This window comes from Capricornis sumatraensis, chromosome 20 (genome assembly GCF_032405125.1).
Source record: "Capricornis sumatraensis isolate serow.1 chromosome 20, serow.2, whole genome shotgun sequence".
Lineage (NCBI taxonomy): Eukaryota > Metazoa > Chordata > Mammalia > Artiodactyla > Bovidae > Capricornis > Capricornis sumatraensis.
In genome coordinates, this window is record NC_091088.1 from 48,933,126 (window position 1) to 48,953,410 (window position 20,285).

Below are 20,285 nucleotides of genomic sequence, written 5' to 3' on the forward strand. Positions count from 1 at the left end.
CGACTGAAGCGACTTAGCAGCAAACGTTATACTGTGTGCACGCTCGGCTCCTCAGTCATGTCTGTCCCTCTACAGCCCCATGGACTGCAGTCTGCCAGGTTCCTCTGTCCATGAAATTTTCCAGGCAAGGATACTGGAGTGGGTGGCAAGAAGCCATAAAACATAGTGACAAAGGCTGAGAGGGATGAGGGTACACAGAGGAAATCACACAAAGTGAGGCTGAGAAGAGAATGGAGGGACAAGGGATTAGAGGCAATATACCAGACGTGGAAGACAAATAAAGGAGATTGTGTTCCCAAAGGAGAACGGAATGAACAGACGGTGAAACCGGTCAAAGATAAAAGAGGGGAGGAAAATATTTCCCAGGAAATAAAAAAAGGGAGGTGGAAAATCCGTGTCTTCAGAATTATGTAAACTAAATTTCAGGAAAAAAGGACAGAAAATAATAAACACCACTGTTAATCCTAGTGACATTACTGAACTTCAAAGGATAAAGATGAACATACAGAAGTTATCAGGCGGAAAAATGAAGTGACCTCAAATGAGAGAAGAAAGGCTGTAACCCCTTCTCTGCTGTCACTCTCGGCGGTCGTCTCAGAAAAGCTATACGTGGTCCCATGCGGCCAAGTACCCTTCCTTTGTAACACTCATCATAATTCTAATGGATTAGCTTAACTGTGGGACTAGGGACCCTTGTGCTGATTCTCCAGCACCTAGCACATGCCTGGTACTCAGATGCTGGACAAATAGGTGTCAAATTATTTACCGACCCAGAGACAGTGTCCATGCTGACAGTCCTTTACAGGATGGAGACGCTGAGGCATAGGGAGGTTGTCTGACTTCCCAAGTCACACACCTGGGAAGCAGAGAAGCCAGGACTTGGACTCAGGTTTCTGAATGCCCCGGCGCTGCTCTTGTTGCTGGGCTCTCGTATCATGCAAACTGACCACACATTCACACAGCCCGCTTCCCCTCCAGCCTTACTTTTTATGGCACCGACAAGAAAACTGCTGAAAACAAGACTTGCTTTCCATTTGCTAGGCCATTTCTGGGCGGGTGCACACTTCGCATGAAGATGTTTGCCCAAACTACCCTGAAACACAGAGAGAGGCGTGAGGCAGACACTTACACCCTAACTGCCTGGCGTGGGCTGGTCTGTGTCCTTATCTTACTAGTGTTGATTGAAAAGAATAAAGGCATAAATTTACCTGAGATTACAAAATGCTTATAGTAAAACTAAGGAGCAAATAAGCAGTAAGTGTCTACAGTAAAAATAATACTTAAAAAAAAAAACTAAAACATACTCCCTAGGCAGTGTCTCCTTCACCGCTAGCGCCATCTAGTGATTAAACAGTAGTTTTATATGCACCACCCACCCATTCTCTTCAAAGATACCTATCTTAATCCTTAAAAACAAACAAAAGTCTTTACGTCTAGCTAACAGTCTTGAGTTTGGCCACCTCAGAAGAGCTGACTCATTGGAAAAGACTCTGATGCTGGGAGGGATTGGGGGCAGGAGGAGGAGGGGACGACAGAGGATGAGATGGCTGGATGACATCACTAACTCTATGGACGTGAGTCTGAGTCTGAGTGAACTCCGGGAGTTGGTGATGGACAGGGAGGCCTGGTGTGCTGCGATTCATGGGGTTGCAAAGAGTTGGACATGACTGAGCGACTGAACTAACTGAACTGAGCAGTCTTGAGAGGCACAAGGACTGTCAACACAAATTCTGATTCTAAACAGGAGAAACGGGTTGTCCTGATCTGAATCCTGCCTCTGCCACTGGGTGGTGGGCTGGATGATCCTGGGCAAGTCATTTATCCTGTTCTCTCACACACGTACCCACATAGGTGTAAAGTAAATGAAATGGCATGTGTGAGCTGCCTGTGCGTGTGTGTGTGCGTTAGCCACTCAGCCATGTCCAACTCTCTGTGACTCCAAGGACTGTAGCCCGACCCAGGGATCGAACCCAGGTCTCCTGTGTTACGGGCTGATTCTTTACTGACTGAGCCACCAGGGAAGCTATCAAATGCTCAGAAAAGCTCAGTGTGTCTTCTTCCCCTTGAGGTACTAATCCTGAGACTGTGGGAAACTGAAATCCCTGTCCAGCTTCAGGGCCCTTTCGTTCGTTCCTCTGCAGGTTATGATGAGGCCTTTCAACTGCAATCGCTCGCTAACACTCCACCTCTGGCTCCGCTCCTGTGCTGTACGAGGACAGGCTTTCCTCTTGGCCGGCATGTGCAGAAAGGGGGAGACCTGCGTCCACACACTGCGGCTGGGAAGGCAAATGGGAGCTACTGCTTTGTAGAACAATCTGGCAACAACCAGTGGGGTCCACGTATCAAGTGTGCAACGGAATAATCTAAATGTTCACCAGCAGGTGAGCAGACAAATAAACTAACGTGTATGCAACTCAAAAACCTACAAAGCTGAGAGGAGGAAAGATGGGTTCCTGTATGGTGACCTTTGTGCAATTCAGTATATATACATATAGTAACACATGTTTCCTGATACTTATTTGCAGCAAAAGAATAAAAACAGACTTCCAGAACACATCCCAAATCCAGGAGGAGATGGCCTTCTAGGGGTGAAGCAGATGGGAGACAAAGATGTCAACCCTAACCATAATTTTCTTTTACTAAAAATTGGAAGCAAAAAAAAAAAAAAGATAAGATACTTGCTCATCCTGGAGAATGAGAACATTAATGTGTTACATTATGTCCTATATCTCAACTGCGGGGGTGCCTGGCTATGGAAAATGCACCCGCTCAGCTTTAACAGACGGCGTCAGACAGTCTCTCCGACAACGGTGGTGCCAACTCCCGCTCCCACAGCCCCTCCGCATCCCCCCCCAATCCTTGACACTGTTGGTTGCCTTGCTCTACTTTTCAAATTTTTAAAACAAATTTCTGTACTGTACACGGGTCTTCGAGCCACCAATATACACTGGCCTGAAAAATTAAATTGTATGTTCGATTAACAACAAAGGAGCTTGTGGAGGTCACTGTTATCCCTCTCCAATGAGGTAAGTGTGGTAGCAAGCTTCACTCTCAATTTTCCTATCACATGTCCAGAAGAGCTGAGTGCTACAGCTCTACCTACAGCCTGGGTCCAAAATACCAGCCAGGAAGTGTGCAGCCTTGAGGGGCGGTGGGGGCTTACACAGGCCTTTCAGAGTGCTGCGGAAGATCTTTTTGGGCTCTTGGCACCTCTCTCCCTATCCAGGGCTCTTTGCTGTGGAGAAACCTAACTCTGCATGTTAAAGTCTGTATATGCTATAAAGTGATGGCTAGTTTCTGAAATACAAAAGGATTCCACAAAATAATTTCCCTAAGACCATCTAAAATGTAATTCAAAGTAGTGGAGGATAATCAACAGAAATAAAATCAATATGAACATAGTTTGACATTGCAAGTCTTAAAGTAGAGTCACTGCAAGTAACATGTTATAGTGACAGTGAAAAAGAGAAAAAAGAGAAAGGTACAAGAAATTATGGTGCTGTCTTTTGCCATTAAAGAAATGGTGCTGTCCAGCTTTCAAAACCCTGGGAATACAAGAGTTTAAACCAGGGCATGTGGGCAATGGTGGAGAACCAGGCTCCTTCAACCAGAGAGGTATCTCGGCTCCCCTACATGTGGCGTGAAGTCACTCAGTCATGTCTGACTCTTTGCAACCCCATGGACTGTAGCCCACCAGGCTTCTCTGTCCATGGAATTTTCCAGGCAAGAATACTGGAGTGGGTTGCCATTTCCTTCTCTAGGGCATCTTCCCAACCCAGGGATCAAACCCGGGTCTCCCACAATGCAGGCAGACTCTTTACCATCTGAACCACCAGGGAAGCCCCCTACAGGGCTGAAATAGAACCCATGTCACCAAGACAGCCAGAGCTTGAACTAGACACTCACACATGCACCCTAAGAATGTCAGCTACTGTGGAAAGACATGTGATGATGCTCCTTGTCAGGCACGAGTCTGAAGAAACACTGCAACGTACACATCGGAAAAGTGATAGGAAAATCAGCTCGGGGGCGGGGAGTCAAAGGAAAGAGCAGCATGACTAGCAATGGATGGAAACCTACGTTGAAGACATGAAGATGTTTCTCTCTGTTTCTGAAAAATTTGTCTTAAAAGATAAAGGAAGGAGTTTTAAATTTGGGGCTTCCTGAGTAGCTCAGCTGGTAAAGAATCCACCTGCAATGCAGGAGACTCTGGTTCAATTCCTGGGTCGGGAAGTTCCCCTGGAGAAGGGATAGGCCACCCACTCCAGTATTCTTGGGCTTCCCTGGTGGCTCAGACAGTAAAGAATCTGTCTGCAGTGCAGGAGACCTGGGTTTGATCCCTGGGCTGGGAAGATCCCCTGGAGGAGGGCATGGCAACCCACTTCAGTATTCTTGCCTGGAGAATCCCCATGAATAGAGGAGCCTGGCGGGCTACAGTCCACAGGGTCACAAAGGAAAGAGCAGGATGACTAGCATCAGATGGAAATCTATGTTAAGACGTGAAGATGTTTCTGTTTCTGAAGGACTTGTCTTGAAAGATAAAGGAAAGAGTTTTAAATTTCAGCCTAATAAGGTAGAAAATGAGACTGGACCAATGATAAAAAATAAAAAATAAGCCCCCAAACAACAAGCCATTAACAGCTGAAGAGAGAAAAGGGACCTATTTTCTAACGCACTCGGCACAATTTCCTGTGAGTTAATGTCAAGGCGTAGAAGAAACGCTGGAACGTGGCAAGCACCTGGTTTCTGTGTGGCGTGGTATACATGGCGTCGCTGAGACCTCCCTCTTCCTTGCAAGCGCTGGCGTCTCCAGACTGCCTGCGGCTGGATGACAGGTGCGAGTCAGTGTCCTCGTCCTCCTCATAGCCCAGCATTTCAAAGGATGGCAGAGGAGATCTTCCCGCTTCATTCTGCCAGTGTGGCCTGTATTAGAACATTCAAGATAAAAGAACAAGCCACTTAACACCTCACGCTGGTTTATATACAAGGAGTAAACGCACTGCCTCCGAGTCCCACTGTGACGTACTAGGACCACACGACAAGACCGGCAGAAGCTAAAGGGTGAAACCATCCACGGTTCCATCTCTTTGTACACCGGTAGAATTTCTTTCCAGCTTTTCACCTAGATTTTTATAGTTATAATCACTGTGTACATATACAATTTGCCTCCAGTAGATACATCAGTTCAGTCAGCTATTCCCCTTACTTAGGTTCCCTCCCCCCCAGTTTTTACCGACACAAACAGCTCTGCAAGGAACATCAACGCACAATCTCTTCTGTATTGAGGATTCATCCCATAAAACAACCATATGGAGAAAGGCTGAGTCAAGCAGTATGAACATTTCACAGGTCCACATGCATCCACATAAAATCACTTCCCAAACCTGTGACTATGTCAGTAATAATTGTCTAAAACTTGCTAAAAGAATGTAAGTGAAGTGAAACTCACTCAATTGTGTCTGACTCTTTGCAATCCTACGGACTGTTGCTGCTGCTGCTGCTAAGTCGCTTCAGTCGTGTCCGACTCTGTGTGACCCCACAGACAGCAGCCCACCAGGCTCCCCCGTCCCTGGGATTCTCCAGGCAGTCCATGGAATTCTCCAGGCCAGAATACTGGAGTGGGTAACCTTTCCCTTCTCCAGGGGATCTTCCCAACCCAGGGATCGAACCCAGGTCTCCTGCATTGCAGGCAGATTCTTTGACCAGCTAAGCCACAAGGGAAGCCCAAAGAATGTAAACCTCACTTCAAAAATGTGCATTTCCTACTGAGACTGGGTGTTTTTCCTTATATTTGTGTGTGAGTCTTGGTTCTCCTGTTGTGAATTGTCTGCTCATGTCCTTTGTCCCTTCATCTACTCTGGCTCTAGTACAACCATTCCAATTTGAAATGAACTTTTCCACCTACAAAAATTAAAACTCTGACTTTGTATTTACTAGAAATATTTTCCCAATTCTGTTGATTTTATTTTGGCTATGTAATTTTTTTTTAATATACAGATGATTTAAAACTAAAAATGTCTTTTAACCTTCCAAATTCTTAGCTCAGAAGTAAACAGTAGTCATCTCCTTCTGAGAGGTTTGATTAGACTGGATATAGCACTTTGTGATATTTCTATGTATATACAAATTAAGCCTTTCATTCAGTAGGAATTTGTTTCAGTGCATGAATTACGCCAAGGCTGAAACCTGATTTTTTTCTAATGCTGCCAATGAATAAACTATTGAATCCCGTCCTTTCCCCTTGATCTGTGGGGCTGCCTCTATTAGAGTTTCAATATGCCTGCAAACACTAGGCTCACCTCAAGGCATTCTTGTCCACCTCTTATCGCTGATACAACACTCCTTTTACTACTTCAATATGTCTTAAAATATGACGGGGCTAACGCAGCCCTCCCCTAGTCAATATTCTTCCCTTCCAAATACACTTTTACGGTCTTATCTGATTATTCTTTTCAGTGAATTTCAGAATCACTTCCTCATCTTCAGCTCTTATTCAGCCAAAGTATAAATTCTCAGCAGGAGAAAAACAGGCTATATTCAAACATCTCAAAAATGGAATCAAGGTTAAAATGCAAAAAACAGAAGTATAAACACATCCTAGTGTAGCTCAGTCAGTAAAGAATCCACCTGCAATACTGGAATCCACCTGTGATCCAGAAGACCCAGGTTCAATTCCTGGGTCTGGAAGATCCTCTGGAAGAGGAAATGGCAACCCACTCCAGTATCCTTGCCAGGAAAATCCCATGGACAGAGGAGCCTCGCGGGCTACAGTCCATGGGGCTGAAAGAGTCAGACACGACTTAGTTATTAAACCACCAACATCCTAGAAGGAAATATGTGAGCATTTGTATAACACAGCAATAAGGAAAATCTTTCTAGAACTGACAATAATGTCAGAACTACAAACACTGATACTTCTTACTACATAAAAAATACAGAATTTCTTGGTATGTTTAAAAAAAAATCAAATATAAAAACTGAATAAACATGGCAGATAAAAATCAAATTTGGTGATGTATTCCCCACTCCAACCCCATGAGCCCTTAAAGGGTCTTCTCACTGCTCCTCCGGAAGACGTCAAATCTTGGAACAGGATGTCAAAGGTCCCCTGAGCCTGTCCACTCCTCCAGCACCATCTCAGATGACTCCCCACCTCACTTGACTCCTCCCAGCCACAAACAGCCTCTTCAGATGCTCACGTGTGTCATACTCCCTATTCTCTGTCTAAAAAGCTCATCCCTGCACCGTGCTTCATTCTGTACTCCAAAGCCAAATTTGCCTGTTACTCCAGGAGTACGTCAAGGCTGTATATTGTCACCCTGCTTATTTAACTTATATTCAGAGTACATCATGAGAAACGCTGGACTGGAAGAAGCTCAAGCTGGAATCAAGATTGCCAGAAGAAATATCAATAACCTCAGATGGGCAGATGACACCACCCTATGGCAGAAAGTGAAGAGGAACTAAAGAGCCTCTTGATGAAAGTGAAAGAAGAGAGTGAAAAAGTTGGCTTAAAGCTCAACATTCAGAAAACTAAGATCATGGCATCCAGTTCCACCATTTCATGGGAAATAGATGGGGAAACAGTGGAAACAGTGTCCGACTTTATTTTTGGGGGCTCCAAAATCACTGCAGATGGTGACTGGAGCCATGAAATTAAAAGACGCTTACTCCTTGGAAGAATAGTTATGACCAACCTAGACAGCATGTTGAAAAGCAGAGACATTACTTTGCCAACAAAGGTCCGTCTAGTCAAGGCTATGGTTTTTCCAGTGGTCATGTATGGATATGAGAGTTGGACTGTGAAGAAAGCTGGCGCTGAAGAATTGATGCTTTTGAACTGTGGTGTTGGAGAAGACTCTTGAGAGTCCCTTGGACTGCAAGGAGATCCAACCAATCCATTCTAAAGGGGATCAGCCCTGGGATTTCTTTGGAGTGACTGATGCTGAAGCTGAAACTCCAATACTTTGGCCACCTCATGCAAAGAGTTGACTCATTGGAAAAGACTCTGATGCTGGGAGGGATTGGGGGCAGGAAGAGAAGGGGACGACAGAGGATGAGATGACTGGATGGCATCACCGACTTGATGGACGTGAGTTTGAGCAAACTCCGGGAGGTGGTGATGGACAGGGAGGCCTGGCGTGCTGCGATTCATGGGGTCGCAAAGAGTTGGACACGACTGAGCGACTGGACTGAACTGAACTGAACTGCACCATGCTGACCAATTCCCAGCCCTCAGGCCATTCCCAGCTGGTTACTGTACATCCCACAGCTCTTCCCCAATGCTTCCTCCGCCGGGAGGAAACCTTCCTGATCCTTAGCCCTATGTCAGCACTAACCCAGCTCAAGCAATAGAGAAAATGATGTTAAAGAAGAATGGTTACAGTGCAGGCATCAACAAAAGTAAATTCAACAGTGTGACTGTTCAGAGAGGACACTCATGAGAAATTGTGGCTGACAACTCTTGCCATCTAAGGTTATGGCTAAAAGCAGTGAATTCATGGTCTCAGTGCTGCCATGAAAGCAACCGGTGTCTTCATAAGCTATAATTTAACAAGATCCACTCTGGAGAAAATTTGGATACATTCAAGACTGATTCGGAGAAGGCAATGGCAACCTACTCCAGTACTCTTGCCAGGGAAATCCCACGGCGGAGGAGCCTGGTGGGCTGCAGTCCATGGGGTCTCGAAGAGTCGGACCTGACTGAGCAACTTCACTTTCACTTTTCACTTTCATGCATTGGAGAAGGAAATGGCAACCCACTCCAGTGTTCTTGCCTGGAGAATCCCAGGGACGGGGGAGCCTGGTGGGCTGCCGTCTCTGGGGTCACACAGAGTCGGACACGACTGGTGCGACTTAGCAGCAGCAGCAAGACTGATTAATGTTCTAGGACACTATTTCTTTGACACTGGTGATGACAACCTGTGTGCTAAGCTCTAGTCACAACCACATGTGCACACATACACACACCCCGCCATGCAGAGCTGCTCCCCCTCTGCCCTGAGAGGAAGCTGAGCCCGGGACATGGTCCTTACTGATGCCTCAGCTCTGAGGTAGTGGCGTAGGGCTCGATCAAACTGTCCTTTTCCATGTAGGTCATGTCGCTCTCAGAGTGGGATCTCCGGCGAGGCTGAGGAATGGCCACGGTCCGGCCAGTCAGCGTTGTTGCTAGAATGGCTGCCGCCAGAGCAGATCTGTAGACAAAATCACCCCAGTGAGTCAGTGAGACACGAACCCTCAAGCTGAAGGTTGAACAACAGGACACATGACTTAATCAAGGTTTACTTTCAGCTCTACAGTGTTCAGAGCGTATCTACTGACTATATGCCTGCAGTCGGCCGGCTATGTGCCATCACTTCATTCTCACAGCAACTGCGGGAATAGATAATTTGTTATCTCCATTTTTCACAGACAGTAAGTGACTTGTCTAAGCTTTCCTAGTTAATGGAAGATGAAGGTCTGTGATCCAAGCAGTTTATATTCAGGTAGTGTTCCTATCAGAATGAAAGATCGGAATGGAAAAAAAAGAGAAATAAAACGATATAAAAGAAATGAAAAGGAATTTGAAAGTCTTGCAAATTATTCAAAACTATAACACAGGTAAGTGTGAAAGTGTTAAGTTGCTCAGTCGTGTCTGACTCTTTGCAATCCCATGGACTATACCCGGCCAGGCTCCTCCGCCCATGCAATTCTCCAGGCAAGAATACTGGAGTGGGCAGCCATTCCTTTCTCCAGGGGATCTTTCCAACCCATGGATCAAACCTGAATCTCCTGAACCACAGGTAGACTCTTTACCATCTGAGCCACCAGGGAAGCTCTATAATGTAGGAAAGACAGAATAACAGGTTTACCCTCCCACGTGAGAAATCAAAATAAACAATTAATTGTCCCAGCTTACTGCCTGGTTACAGTAATGTCCAGGTTACAGCACAGAGAGGGGGAAATGAGGTGGAGCCAGACAGACTTTTCTTGAGTTGTGGGAACAGAGTGGAGAGTCAGGGAACACCAGGGCAGATAGAATCTGCAGGACAGGGGACCAGAGAGGAGAGAGCTGAACTGAGAGCTCTCCAGAAACCCGCAAGAGGCCCCACCGAGAGCTCAGCAAAATGCTCCTCAGTGTGTGAGTGCAAGGACACTGCCCAAGGTGGGGGGAGACCCATCCAGGAGGATGGGAGGAACAGTGCCAGATGCTTACACACAGCTGAGGACACTGCCTGTTCCCACCAGACAGATGGGGAACACTGTAATTCAGGGGACACAGGGTACAGCACTCGGAAAGTAGTGGAGAATGAACAGCCCGAGCCTGAAAACTGCTCTGACCCTGCCTACCAAGGCATAAAAGCAAGACCCAAAAGATCAGCTCCAAGTAATTTAATTGTATCCCAGAACAAAATTTAACTAGACTTATAGGAATACAGCACTCAGCAAGGTGAAACTCACAACGGTGTCTAGCATGCCATCAGAGATAACCAGACATGCAAACAGACAGAAACAGATGACCTAAAATGAAGAGAATAATCAATCAAAACCCATCCAGAACCGAACTCACATTAGAAGCAGCAGGGACGGACATTAATACAGTTACTATAATTGTGTTTCATATGTTCAAAAAGCTAAGCAGGGACATTGAATAGTATTAAAAAGACCTGAACTTCAGGAGATGGAAATTACACCGGATGGGGTTAACAGTTAGGTTACATATTGCATAAAAATTAGTGAAACTTGAAGGTAAAACAATAGAAAATAACCAAAATCAAACACAGAGGCGAAAGAAAAATAATAGTAAGATCTGAGATTTAAAAAGGTATTGTTTCATGTTTTAAGTCACTACGTTTTAGGAATTCCCTGGCAGTTCAGTGGTTAGGACTCTTCACATTCACTGCTAAGGACCTGGGTTCAGTCCCTGTTCAGGGACTAAGATCCCACAAGCTGCTCAGCATGGCAGGAAAAAAAAAAAAAAGCCACCAAGTTTTGGTGTAATTACTTACATGCCCAATAAATAACTTCCATCAAATGGTGCTAAAACAATTGGCTACCCACATGCAAAAAAGACTTCCCTGGCAGTCCAGTGGATAAGAATCCATCTTCCAATGCAGGGGATGAAGGTTCAATCCCTGTCTGGGGAACTAAGATTCCACATGCCCCCAGGCATCTAAGCCCTTGAACTGCAACTACTGAGCCTGCGTGCTCTGGAGCTTGCTCATCCATGTGCCACAGCTGGAGAAGCCTGCACACTGCAACAAAAAAAGATCCTGTCTGCTGAAACGGAGACCCAGTGCAGCCAAAAATAAATAAGTAAATAAAAACCTTTTTAAAAATAAATAAACACAACGGAATTATATATTTTTTTAAAAGTGAACTTGAATCTATACCTTGCACATCATATACAAAAATTAACTCAAAATGCATCATAGACCTAAATGTAAAGGCTAAAAGTATAAAACCTCTAGAAGAAGCTATAGGAAAAAATGCTTTATGACCTTGGGTAGGCAAATATTTCTTAGATATGGTACTGAAATCTTGATCTATAAAAAAAAAAAGTTGACAAGTTGAACTTCATAAACATTAAGAATTTCTGCTCTCTGCAAAACTGTTAAGAAAATGAAAAGACAAGCCACAGATGAGAAGAAAATATTTGCAAATCATGTATTTGATAAAGAACCTATTTTATATTCAGTAACAGTCAATCCTAAAGGAAATCAATCCTGAATATTCATTGGAAGGACTGATGCTGAAGCTGAAGCGCCAATAGTTTGGCCACCTGATGAGAAGAGCTGATTCATTGGAAAAGACCCTAATGCTGGGAAAGATTGAAGGCAGGAGGAGAAGGGGACGAAAGAGGATGAGATGCTTGGATGGCATCACTGACTTGATGGACATGAGTTTGAGCAAGCTCTGGGAGTTGGTAATGGACAGGGAAGCCTGGTGTGCTGCAGTCCATGGAGTCACAAAGAGTTGGACACGACTGAGCAACTGAATGGAACTGAATAGGAAAACAATTCAATTTTTTCAAGTGGGCAAAAGATGTTAACAGATACTTTGTCATGAAAGTTATACAAGGGCAAATGAGCACATCAAAAGATGCTCAACACCATTAGTTAGTAGAGAAATGCAAAATAGAAACATAAGGATACCACCACACACCTATTAGAGTGTCCAAAAGTTAAAAGATTGGCCAAGATAATCCCTTCAACCTGGACCTGGCACAACGGCTCCCACAAAGAGAGATGGCGAGAAGAGGCCATCTGCCATCAACAAGGCAGCGACCAGAGGGTAACCCACCAGCATTCACAAGCACATCTAGGGAACAAGCTTCAAGAAAGGTGGCCTGGGAACCCTTGACGAGATCCAGGAAGTTGCCAGGAGCTATACAGATGTGCACATCGACTCCAGGCTCAACAGAACTGTCTGGGCCAAAGGGATAAGGAATGTCCTATACTTTATCAGTGCGGTTGTCCAGAAGGTGTCATGAAGATGAAGATTCACCAAACAAGCTCCGGACACTGTTACCTATGCATCTGTCCCCACCTTCAAAAACCTACAAACAGGGGACTTTCCTAGTGGTCCAGCAGCTAAGAATCACCTTGCAACGCAGGGGACACAGGTTCTGTCCTCGGTCAGGTCATGAGGAGCCCACACGCCACATGGCAACTAAGCCCACATGCCGACTGCCACAACTACAGAGTCCGTGCACCACAACAAAGATCCCATACGATGCAATGAAGACCCTGTGCAGCCAAATAAATAAATGGTTTTTAAAAAGGTTATAAAAAATCTCTATACAGTCAACATGAATGAGAACTAATACCTAATCATCAAATAAAGTTGTAAAACCACACACACACACCTGACCAAACCAAGTGTTGGTAAGGATATGAAGAAATGGAAACTCACACTGTGCTGGTAGGACCATACATAGAATACTAAGTTGGGAAATAGTTTGGCAGTTTATTAACAGGTTAAATATGTCCTGACTATGCTAAAGCTTTTGGCTGTGTGAATCACAACAAACTGTAGAAAATTCTTCAAGAGATGAGAATACCAGACCTACCTGTCTCTTGAGAAACCTGTGTGCAGGTTGAGAAGGAACTGGACAAGGAACAACTGACTGGTTCCAAATTGGGAAAGGAGTACGTCAAGGCTGTATATTGCCATCCTGCTTATTTAGCTTATATGCAGAGTACATCATGTGAAATGCCAGGCTGCATGAATCACAAGTTGGAATCAAGATTGCTGGGAGAAATACCAACAACCTCAGATATGCAGATGATACCACTCTAATGACAGAAAGTGAAGAGGAACTAAAGAGCCTCCTGATGAGTGTGAAAGATGAAAGTGAAAAAGCTGGCTTGAAAGTCAACATTCAAAAAACGAAGATCATGGCATCCAGTCCCATCACTTGATGACAAATAGAAGGGGGAAAAGTGGAAGTAGTGGCAGATTTTATTTTCTTGGGCTCTAAAATCACTGCAGATGGTGACTGCAGCCACGAAATTAAAAGACACTGTCTCCTTGGAAGGAAAGCTATGGCAAACCTCGTCAGCCTATTAAAAAGCAGAGACATCGCTTTGCTGACAAAGGTCCGTCTAATCAAAGCTATGGCCTTTCCAGTAGTCATGTACGGATGTGAGAGTTGGATCATAAAGAAGGCTGAGTGGCAAAGAAGGGGTATTTTTGAATTGTGCTGTTGGAGAAGATTCGATAGGCCCTTGGACTGCAAGGAGATCAAATCAGTCAATCCTCAAAGAAATCAACCCTGAATATTCACTGGAAGGACTGATGCTGAAGCTAAAGCTCCAATATTTTGGCCACCTGATATGAAAAGTCGACTCATTGGAAAAGACCTTGTTGGGAAAGAAGGAAGGCAAAGCAGAAGGGGACGGCAGAGGATGAGATGGTTAGATAGCATTACTGACTCAGTGGACATGAATTTGAGAAAATTCTGAGAGATAGTGGAGGGCTGAGGAGCCTGGTGTGCTGCAGTCAACGGGGTTGTAAAGAGTTAGACACGACTTGGCGACTGAACAACAACTATATGATTCAGTCATTCCACTCCTAGATATTTTCACAAGAGAAATGAAGCACAGGGCCAAAGACTTATGCACAAATATTCATAGCAGCTTTATTTCTAGTAGCCAGAAATGGAGAATCTGTCCACCAGTTGCTGAATAGACAGGTGAATGGACAGACAATTGCATATTCACATAATGGAATGCCATTCAGCAATTAAAAGGATGAATTACTGATTTTCACAACAATATGGATGAATCTCAAAATAATTATTCCGAGTGTAAGAAATCAGCATAATTTTTTGTGTAATTCTGATTCTATAAAATACTGGAAAATGTAGACTAATCTATGGAGACAGAAAGCAGATGGATGGCTGCCTGGGAGGGTGGGGCTGACATGTGGGAAGTGAGAGAGCGGAAAGACAGGTACGGTAATTATCTTGATAGTGATAGTGATGGTCTCGCGGGTACAAACACACATCAAAACTTATCAAAGTATTCATTTTAATTATCTAAGATTATACGCCCATTATACCATAAAACTGCTTTAAAAAAAGCTAAAGGACTGTCTAAAGCAGAAATAAGAACAATATGCTTTGGGATTTACAACATACAGAATTAAAATGTGAAACAACAGTAGCAAAGGATGGGAAGGAGGAAATAGAAAATTCTTACACTGTTACACTAGGTGCAAACTGGAATAATGCCAGTGGAATAACATTAATTTGAATGCTAATTTTCAGAAAAAAAGTTATCTAGAAATAGCCCAAATTTACCAAAACCATGTTGATTATTGGAGAAGGCAATGGCACCCCACTCCAGTACTCTTGCCTGGAAAATCCCATGGATGGAGGAGCCTGCTAGGCTGCAGTCCATGGGGTCGCTATGATTCAGACATGGCTGAGCAACTTCACTTTCACTTTTCACTTTCATGCATTGAAGAAAGAAATGGCAACCCACTCCAGTATTCTTGCCTGGAGAATCCCAGGGACAGGGGAGCCTGGTGGGCTGCCATCTATGGGAACGTGCAGTCAGACACGACTGAAGTGACTTAGCAGTAGCATGTTGATTATTTGGGACTTATAAAAAATTACAATCCAGAAATATATTTTTGGAAAACATAGAAGACAATAGAGATTTTCTAATGAGTCTACAGCACACTGGCCACAATGCAGCTGCTACATAAACATTTAAGTTCTTGTTTTTGCTTTTATTTGGCTGTGCCAGGTCTTAGTTACAAAATGTAGGATCCGGTTCTCTGACTAGGGATTGAACCTGGGCCCCCTGCATTGGGAGCACAGAGTTTTAGACACTGGACCACCAGGGAAGTCTCCAAAAACATTTAGGTTCCAAGGACACAACTTAAGGGTTGTTCACACAAAAACTGAAGAGCCAGACAAACCTACAAACCATCGCAGCAATGCCACCACCCACCAACCATGAGGCTCTAAGTCAATAACTAACACCTGAATCAAAACAGAGCCGCCAACAGGACCTCTCTCCCAGACTTGTTGAGAGGATGATATGAAACAAGGCTTCTTATGCACTAACCGGAGTCCTTGGCACAAAATAAACACTAGTAAATGGCTATTCTTGTTATTAAGATTGCACTGAAGGAAAAAACAAACACTGAAAATATTTTGCTTCCCAGGTAGTGCTGGTGGTAAAGACCCCGCCTGCCAATACAAGAGACATAAGAGATGAGGGTTGATCCCTGTGTCGGGAAGATCTCTGGGAAAAGGGCATGGCAACCCACTCCAGGATTCTTGCCTGGAAAATCCCTGGACAGAGGAGCCTGGCGAGCTAGAGTCCATGGGGTTGCAAAAGAGTCGGACACGACTGATGCAATTTAGCACAAAAATACTTTGAAGTGTTTATTATCAGGGAGTGAGGGGGAGTGCAGTCGCTCAGTCGTGTCCAGCTCTTTGCGACCCCATAGACTGTAGCCTACCAGGTTCCACCATCCATGAGATTTTCTAGGCAAGAATACTCAAGTGGGTTGCCATTTCCTTCTCCAGGAGATCTTCCCAACCCAGGGATTAAACCTGGGTCTCCCACATGGTAGGCATCGTAGGCAGATGCTTAAAAAGGTACTACCCTTGAATAAACTTATCTGTCATTGTTAAGAGTTAAAGCCACGCATCCACGTATTTTATGAATAAAGAATGATCTAAAATTCTTCTGTGTCCAAAATCTTAAGGGGACACAGGCAGGGGCCTTAAGTACAAAAGAAAGTCCATTCTCTGGTGTGACAGGAGCACCAGAGGAGGGGGAATCCGAGGCTTTGGCAAGTGAACTTGCTTCTCCTTCCTTCCTGCAAAGCAGTTCTTCTGAAAGGCAGACTTGAATTTAAAAAGAAAATTATATACATAGTTTAAATACTCTTTAACATATTCTCCACCTAAATGTTTGGGCTTTAGTGTTTTCTATCTTGAAAATTTGCTTTGGAGGAGGAAATGGCAACCCACTCCAGTATTTTTGCCTGGAGAATCCTACGGACAAAGAAGCCTGGCGGGAAATGTGAGAACTCCACAGACCTGATGGTCCACAGACCATGAGCCCATGGAGAAACCATAAGAAGCGCTTCATTATGGAACCAGGATAGCATTTCAAAGGACATGATCTTAATCACTCTACTTTTGATTTTCTTACCCATTTAACAGCTCCGAGACCCAGCACTTGATGGCTGAGCTTAGGGGCGACCTCGGTGCCTGCTCACCTGACTCACCTTGGTCTCTCTGGAGAGGGGTTGGGGCTGCGCGGAGGGGGTGTGCGGGGCACAGCGGGCTTCGGTGCGATGCTGGCTGCAGGGAGAAGGCCATGGATGATGTGTTTCTGTACAAATGAAACCCGGCAGAGGTCAGCGGGATCATCTCTAGGTCCTGCGACCAGCCCTCCCTGGGTCTGGGAGGGGACACCTGCCCTGGTCACCTAGGGATCTAGTCCCATCAGAAGGCCCAATCCTCCCCCCGCCATCTTCCATCCCTATCTAGCCAGGCAAGCACGCCCCTCTAGGGAGCTGCCCACTGTGGGGCCCTCTTCCTTCCTCAGAACAGCTTCCCCGACGATGACCCAGAGTCACCCTCCAGCACCCCACTTGGCTCCCAGCAGTGCCCCTACTGACCCTGCTCACTTGCTGCCCGCCCCCTCCCCTCCCTCCCGCAGAACAGAAGCTTCCTGAGACAACCTGCTTGTCTTTATCAACCCTGGAACTCTGGTACTTAGCACACTGCCTAACACCTGGTAAGGGCTTAATAAGGATTTTAGGTCGTTTATCTTGAAGATGCCTAATACCTGGTTCCTACACACAATGAAAGTCAGACAACCCAGCTTTAGGCAGGGCTATCTGTGAGTGTAGCCCAATCTTCATTTTCTGTGCACCAGCCATTCTTGTGAACCTACTAAAGGCAAAATGCCATGACAGCATTGAAGAAACCTGGTCCTCATCCTTAAGGAGGGAGAGTCCAGAAGAAAAACACCCAGCTATTTATAATACGACACAGAATTATGGAAAGCACCACGGAAGAGGTAAAGACAATGTGCTGAGGTGACCCAGGGAGAGAAGGGCCCCCTCAGGTCTAGGGCCAGCAAGGGGACCACTGACGTCCTGTTGGAGAAAATCTCAGAGCATTTAGACGGGGTCTTCGAAGATGCCCACTGCTTTCACATTTAGGAAGTGGGGTAGAAAGACATTCCAGGAGGAGGGAGCAACATGAACAAAGGACAAAGGGATGAAGCAAGACATTAGTGACAACGTGGTGAAAATAAATACTCCAGTTCACTGGAGTACACAGGCATCTGAGATGGAGCGGCTAGAACAGTTGGCTGGGGGTACAGTGAGGACTGTTTCCATTTAAGAGTTTTGATACCAGACTAAGGAAATCTTGTGACTTAGAAGCACCCACTGAAACTGGCCCTGGGGAAGACTAGTCAGGCTGGGATGGGCACAAGGTACCAAGGAGTGGGAGGCACAACCAAGGGGAAGAGCCAGGGGTCTGAGCATCCTTCAAGAGCGAGGGATGAGCAGGCCTTCCCACCCCCACGAACCCAGTCCACGTGCATGGCCAACCCTAAAAGCAGGTGCTGCAGAGCCGCCACTGCTGTGCCACCATTCTCCAGGATATACACTTGTCTGCTGCCTCTCCTACCCCTCCCCGCCTGGCAGAGGCTCAAGGACAAAAAAGCCTTTTCTTCACCTTTGAATCCCCAGAGGACAGCATCCAGTAGGTCCTCCAAAAAGGCCTTCTGAGTTCTGTTTATTTTTTTGATGGAGTGAATCTCTTATAGCAGGCGAAGTGTATCTCCCCTGTACCACGATAATCACTTCCTAACTGTGGTTCTCCTGCCTCCAGTCTCTAAAACACAGGATGGTCCTATCTCAACCCAGCATGAAAACTCCTGTGGGCAGCCCCCCTCTCTTGTTGACAGAGAAATGTCCTCTCGTGTCCCAGAAGGCTGCTGAGGCTGCTGTCAGCTGGTTCCTAGCAATGGCCGGCCCTCCTCATCGCTACTGGAAGGGTATCTCCATGCTGTGGCACTCAAAACTGCCTTCCCATTTCCACACAGCAGATGATTCATCCTTTGTCGGGCTTTTGTATACGCTGTTTTCTCCACCTGTAATTCTCCTTCCTTATTCCTCCCAAGCAAGGCCTGGGTCAACTCTCTGAGCTGACTTTGCAGCCCCTTCCCTGGCACCCACAGCTAGAGCAATTTTTGCCTTACCATTTTGTGCTGAATGACTTATGGGTTTGTCTACCCTTTAGCCAGTGTGGCCACAGGCTCTCAATCTATTGTGGGGTATCTGGCACACACACACAGCAGGAATTCAGTAACACAATAAAAACATCAATAAACATGCTGAGTTAGCAAAATTGCAATGGCAAAATATGCTTTAACTATCCCTTCACTGCTTCTCAACATCCACCTGTCTAAAATGACTTCAGGGGACTTCCCTGGTGGTCCAGTGGTAGAGAGTCCTCCTTCCAATGGAGGGGAAGCAGTTTCAATCCCTGGTAGGGAACTAAGGTCCCACATGCCTCAGGGCAACTAAGCCCACGTGCTACAACCAGAGAAGTCCTCAGTCCTTGCAAGAAAACCCAGCACAGGCCCCCACCCCCCAAAAAAATGACTTCAGCAAGTCATACAGCCAAGAATAGCAAGCTGAGTTAGACATGCTTTAGGAATTCCAATTTGAAAGGGAGTTCAGGAGTACCCTTATCAAAATGCTTTCTTTGCATTTAAAGTACTGAGTTTCTGAAGAACTGGATCTAAGCAGGTTTGGGGGTTCACCAGGCAAGTATGAAAAAGAAACACAGGAGGAAGCCGACTTGGGTGGAAAGTAGTGGTTATGATGATGACCCACGGAATGAGAAATCAGGACTGGGAAAGACAGCAATGAGTACACTGGTAGGATAAATAGACTGGGGGTGGGCGGGGGTGGTGGGCGCAAGAACTGTCGGTATCAGGCTCCCTAGTAGGAAGAGGGGTCAACGAATGAGCCTGGGAGAGTGTGCAGGCAGTGAAAGAATTTCCACGGGAAGTTTTGGAGGGAAGCGTTCCAGGCAGAAGAAAAAGTAAAGGCTGAAGGAACAGCAAGATGGAAAGAGCTGGAGCGTCCAGGTGTGTGGCTTGAGGGCATTAGGCACGAATCAGAATTGCATTTTAAAAGAATCCCTTTGGGTGCTTTGTGAAGAATGGACATAGGGAAAGGGAGCTGCTGCAGCAGTCCAGGTAGATGCTGGAGGACGGGGTAGGAACCGGGATGGCTAGTCGATGCACATGGTGGAGTGTACGTGGTACGTGGCAGAGGGAGGAATCCAGAATGACATCCCATCTGGAACTAGACAGTAGTGTGTCGGCAGGAGTGAACTCCCCGACACCCAAGCGAAAGTTACAGGCGAGACAGGGCGAGTCCTATCAACTGAGGCCGACACTAGAATAGAAAATTAATGTTCTAAACACTAAACAGCTGGGCTTCTCGAAAGGAAAACCACTTTCTGTTGAGCCGCTATCTTGCCTCCATCCCAAATCCCAACTCCTCCCCACTTAACTCCTGGCCCCACGGGCCAGAACGCAGGCTGGGTGCAGATATACTTACATACTTCCTCTTGCGGCCTCTCTGAAACCCCAGGAGCATCCTTGCTGTGGTTGATGGCCAGACCCTTACTGGACTGCACGGAAGATCGGAGGTGAGGACCACTCCCTAAAGTCTGCCAACCCCTCGAGTTGGCCTAGCCCCAGACGCCTTTTCTCAGCTACGGACTTAGCAACAACTAC

General features: G+C 45.7%; 1 protein-coding gene across 1 annotated transcript in view; it reads right to left on the reverse strand.

The window, feature by feature from the left end:
* The window catches only part of CEP89 (centrosomal protein 89), a 78,208-nt gene extending 57,980 nt beyond the window's left edge, over positions 1 to 20,228 (reverse strand). Inside the window, exons 1-4 of the mRNA XM_068993045.1 lie at positions 20,107 to 20,228; positions 16,738 to 16,844; positions 9,036 to 9,194; positions 4,740 to 4,923 (exon numbers count right to left, since the gene is read on the reverse strand). Of these exons, the coding sequence (XP_068849146.1) occupies positions 4,740 to 4,923; positions 9,036 to 9,194; positions 16,738 to 16,844; positions 20,107 to 20,145 (489 nt within the window). The 5' untranslated portion in view covers positions 20,146 to 20,228. The remainder of the gene's footprint in view (positions 1 to 4,739; positions 4,924 to 9,035; positions 9,195 to 16,737; positions 16,845 to 20,106) is intronic.
* Between the last annotated feature and the right edge of the window lie 57 nt (positions 20,229 to 20,285).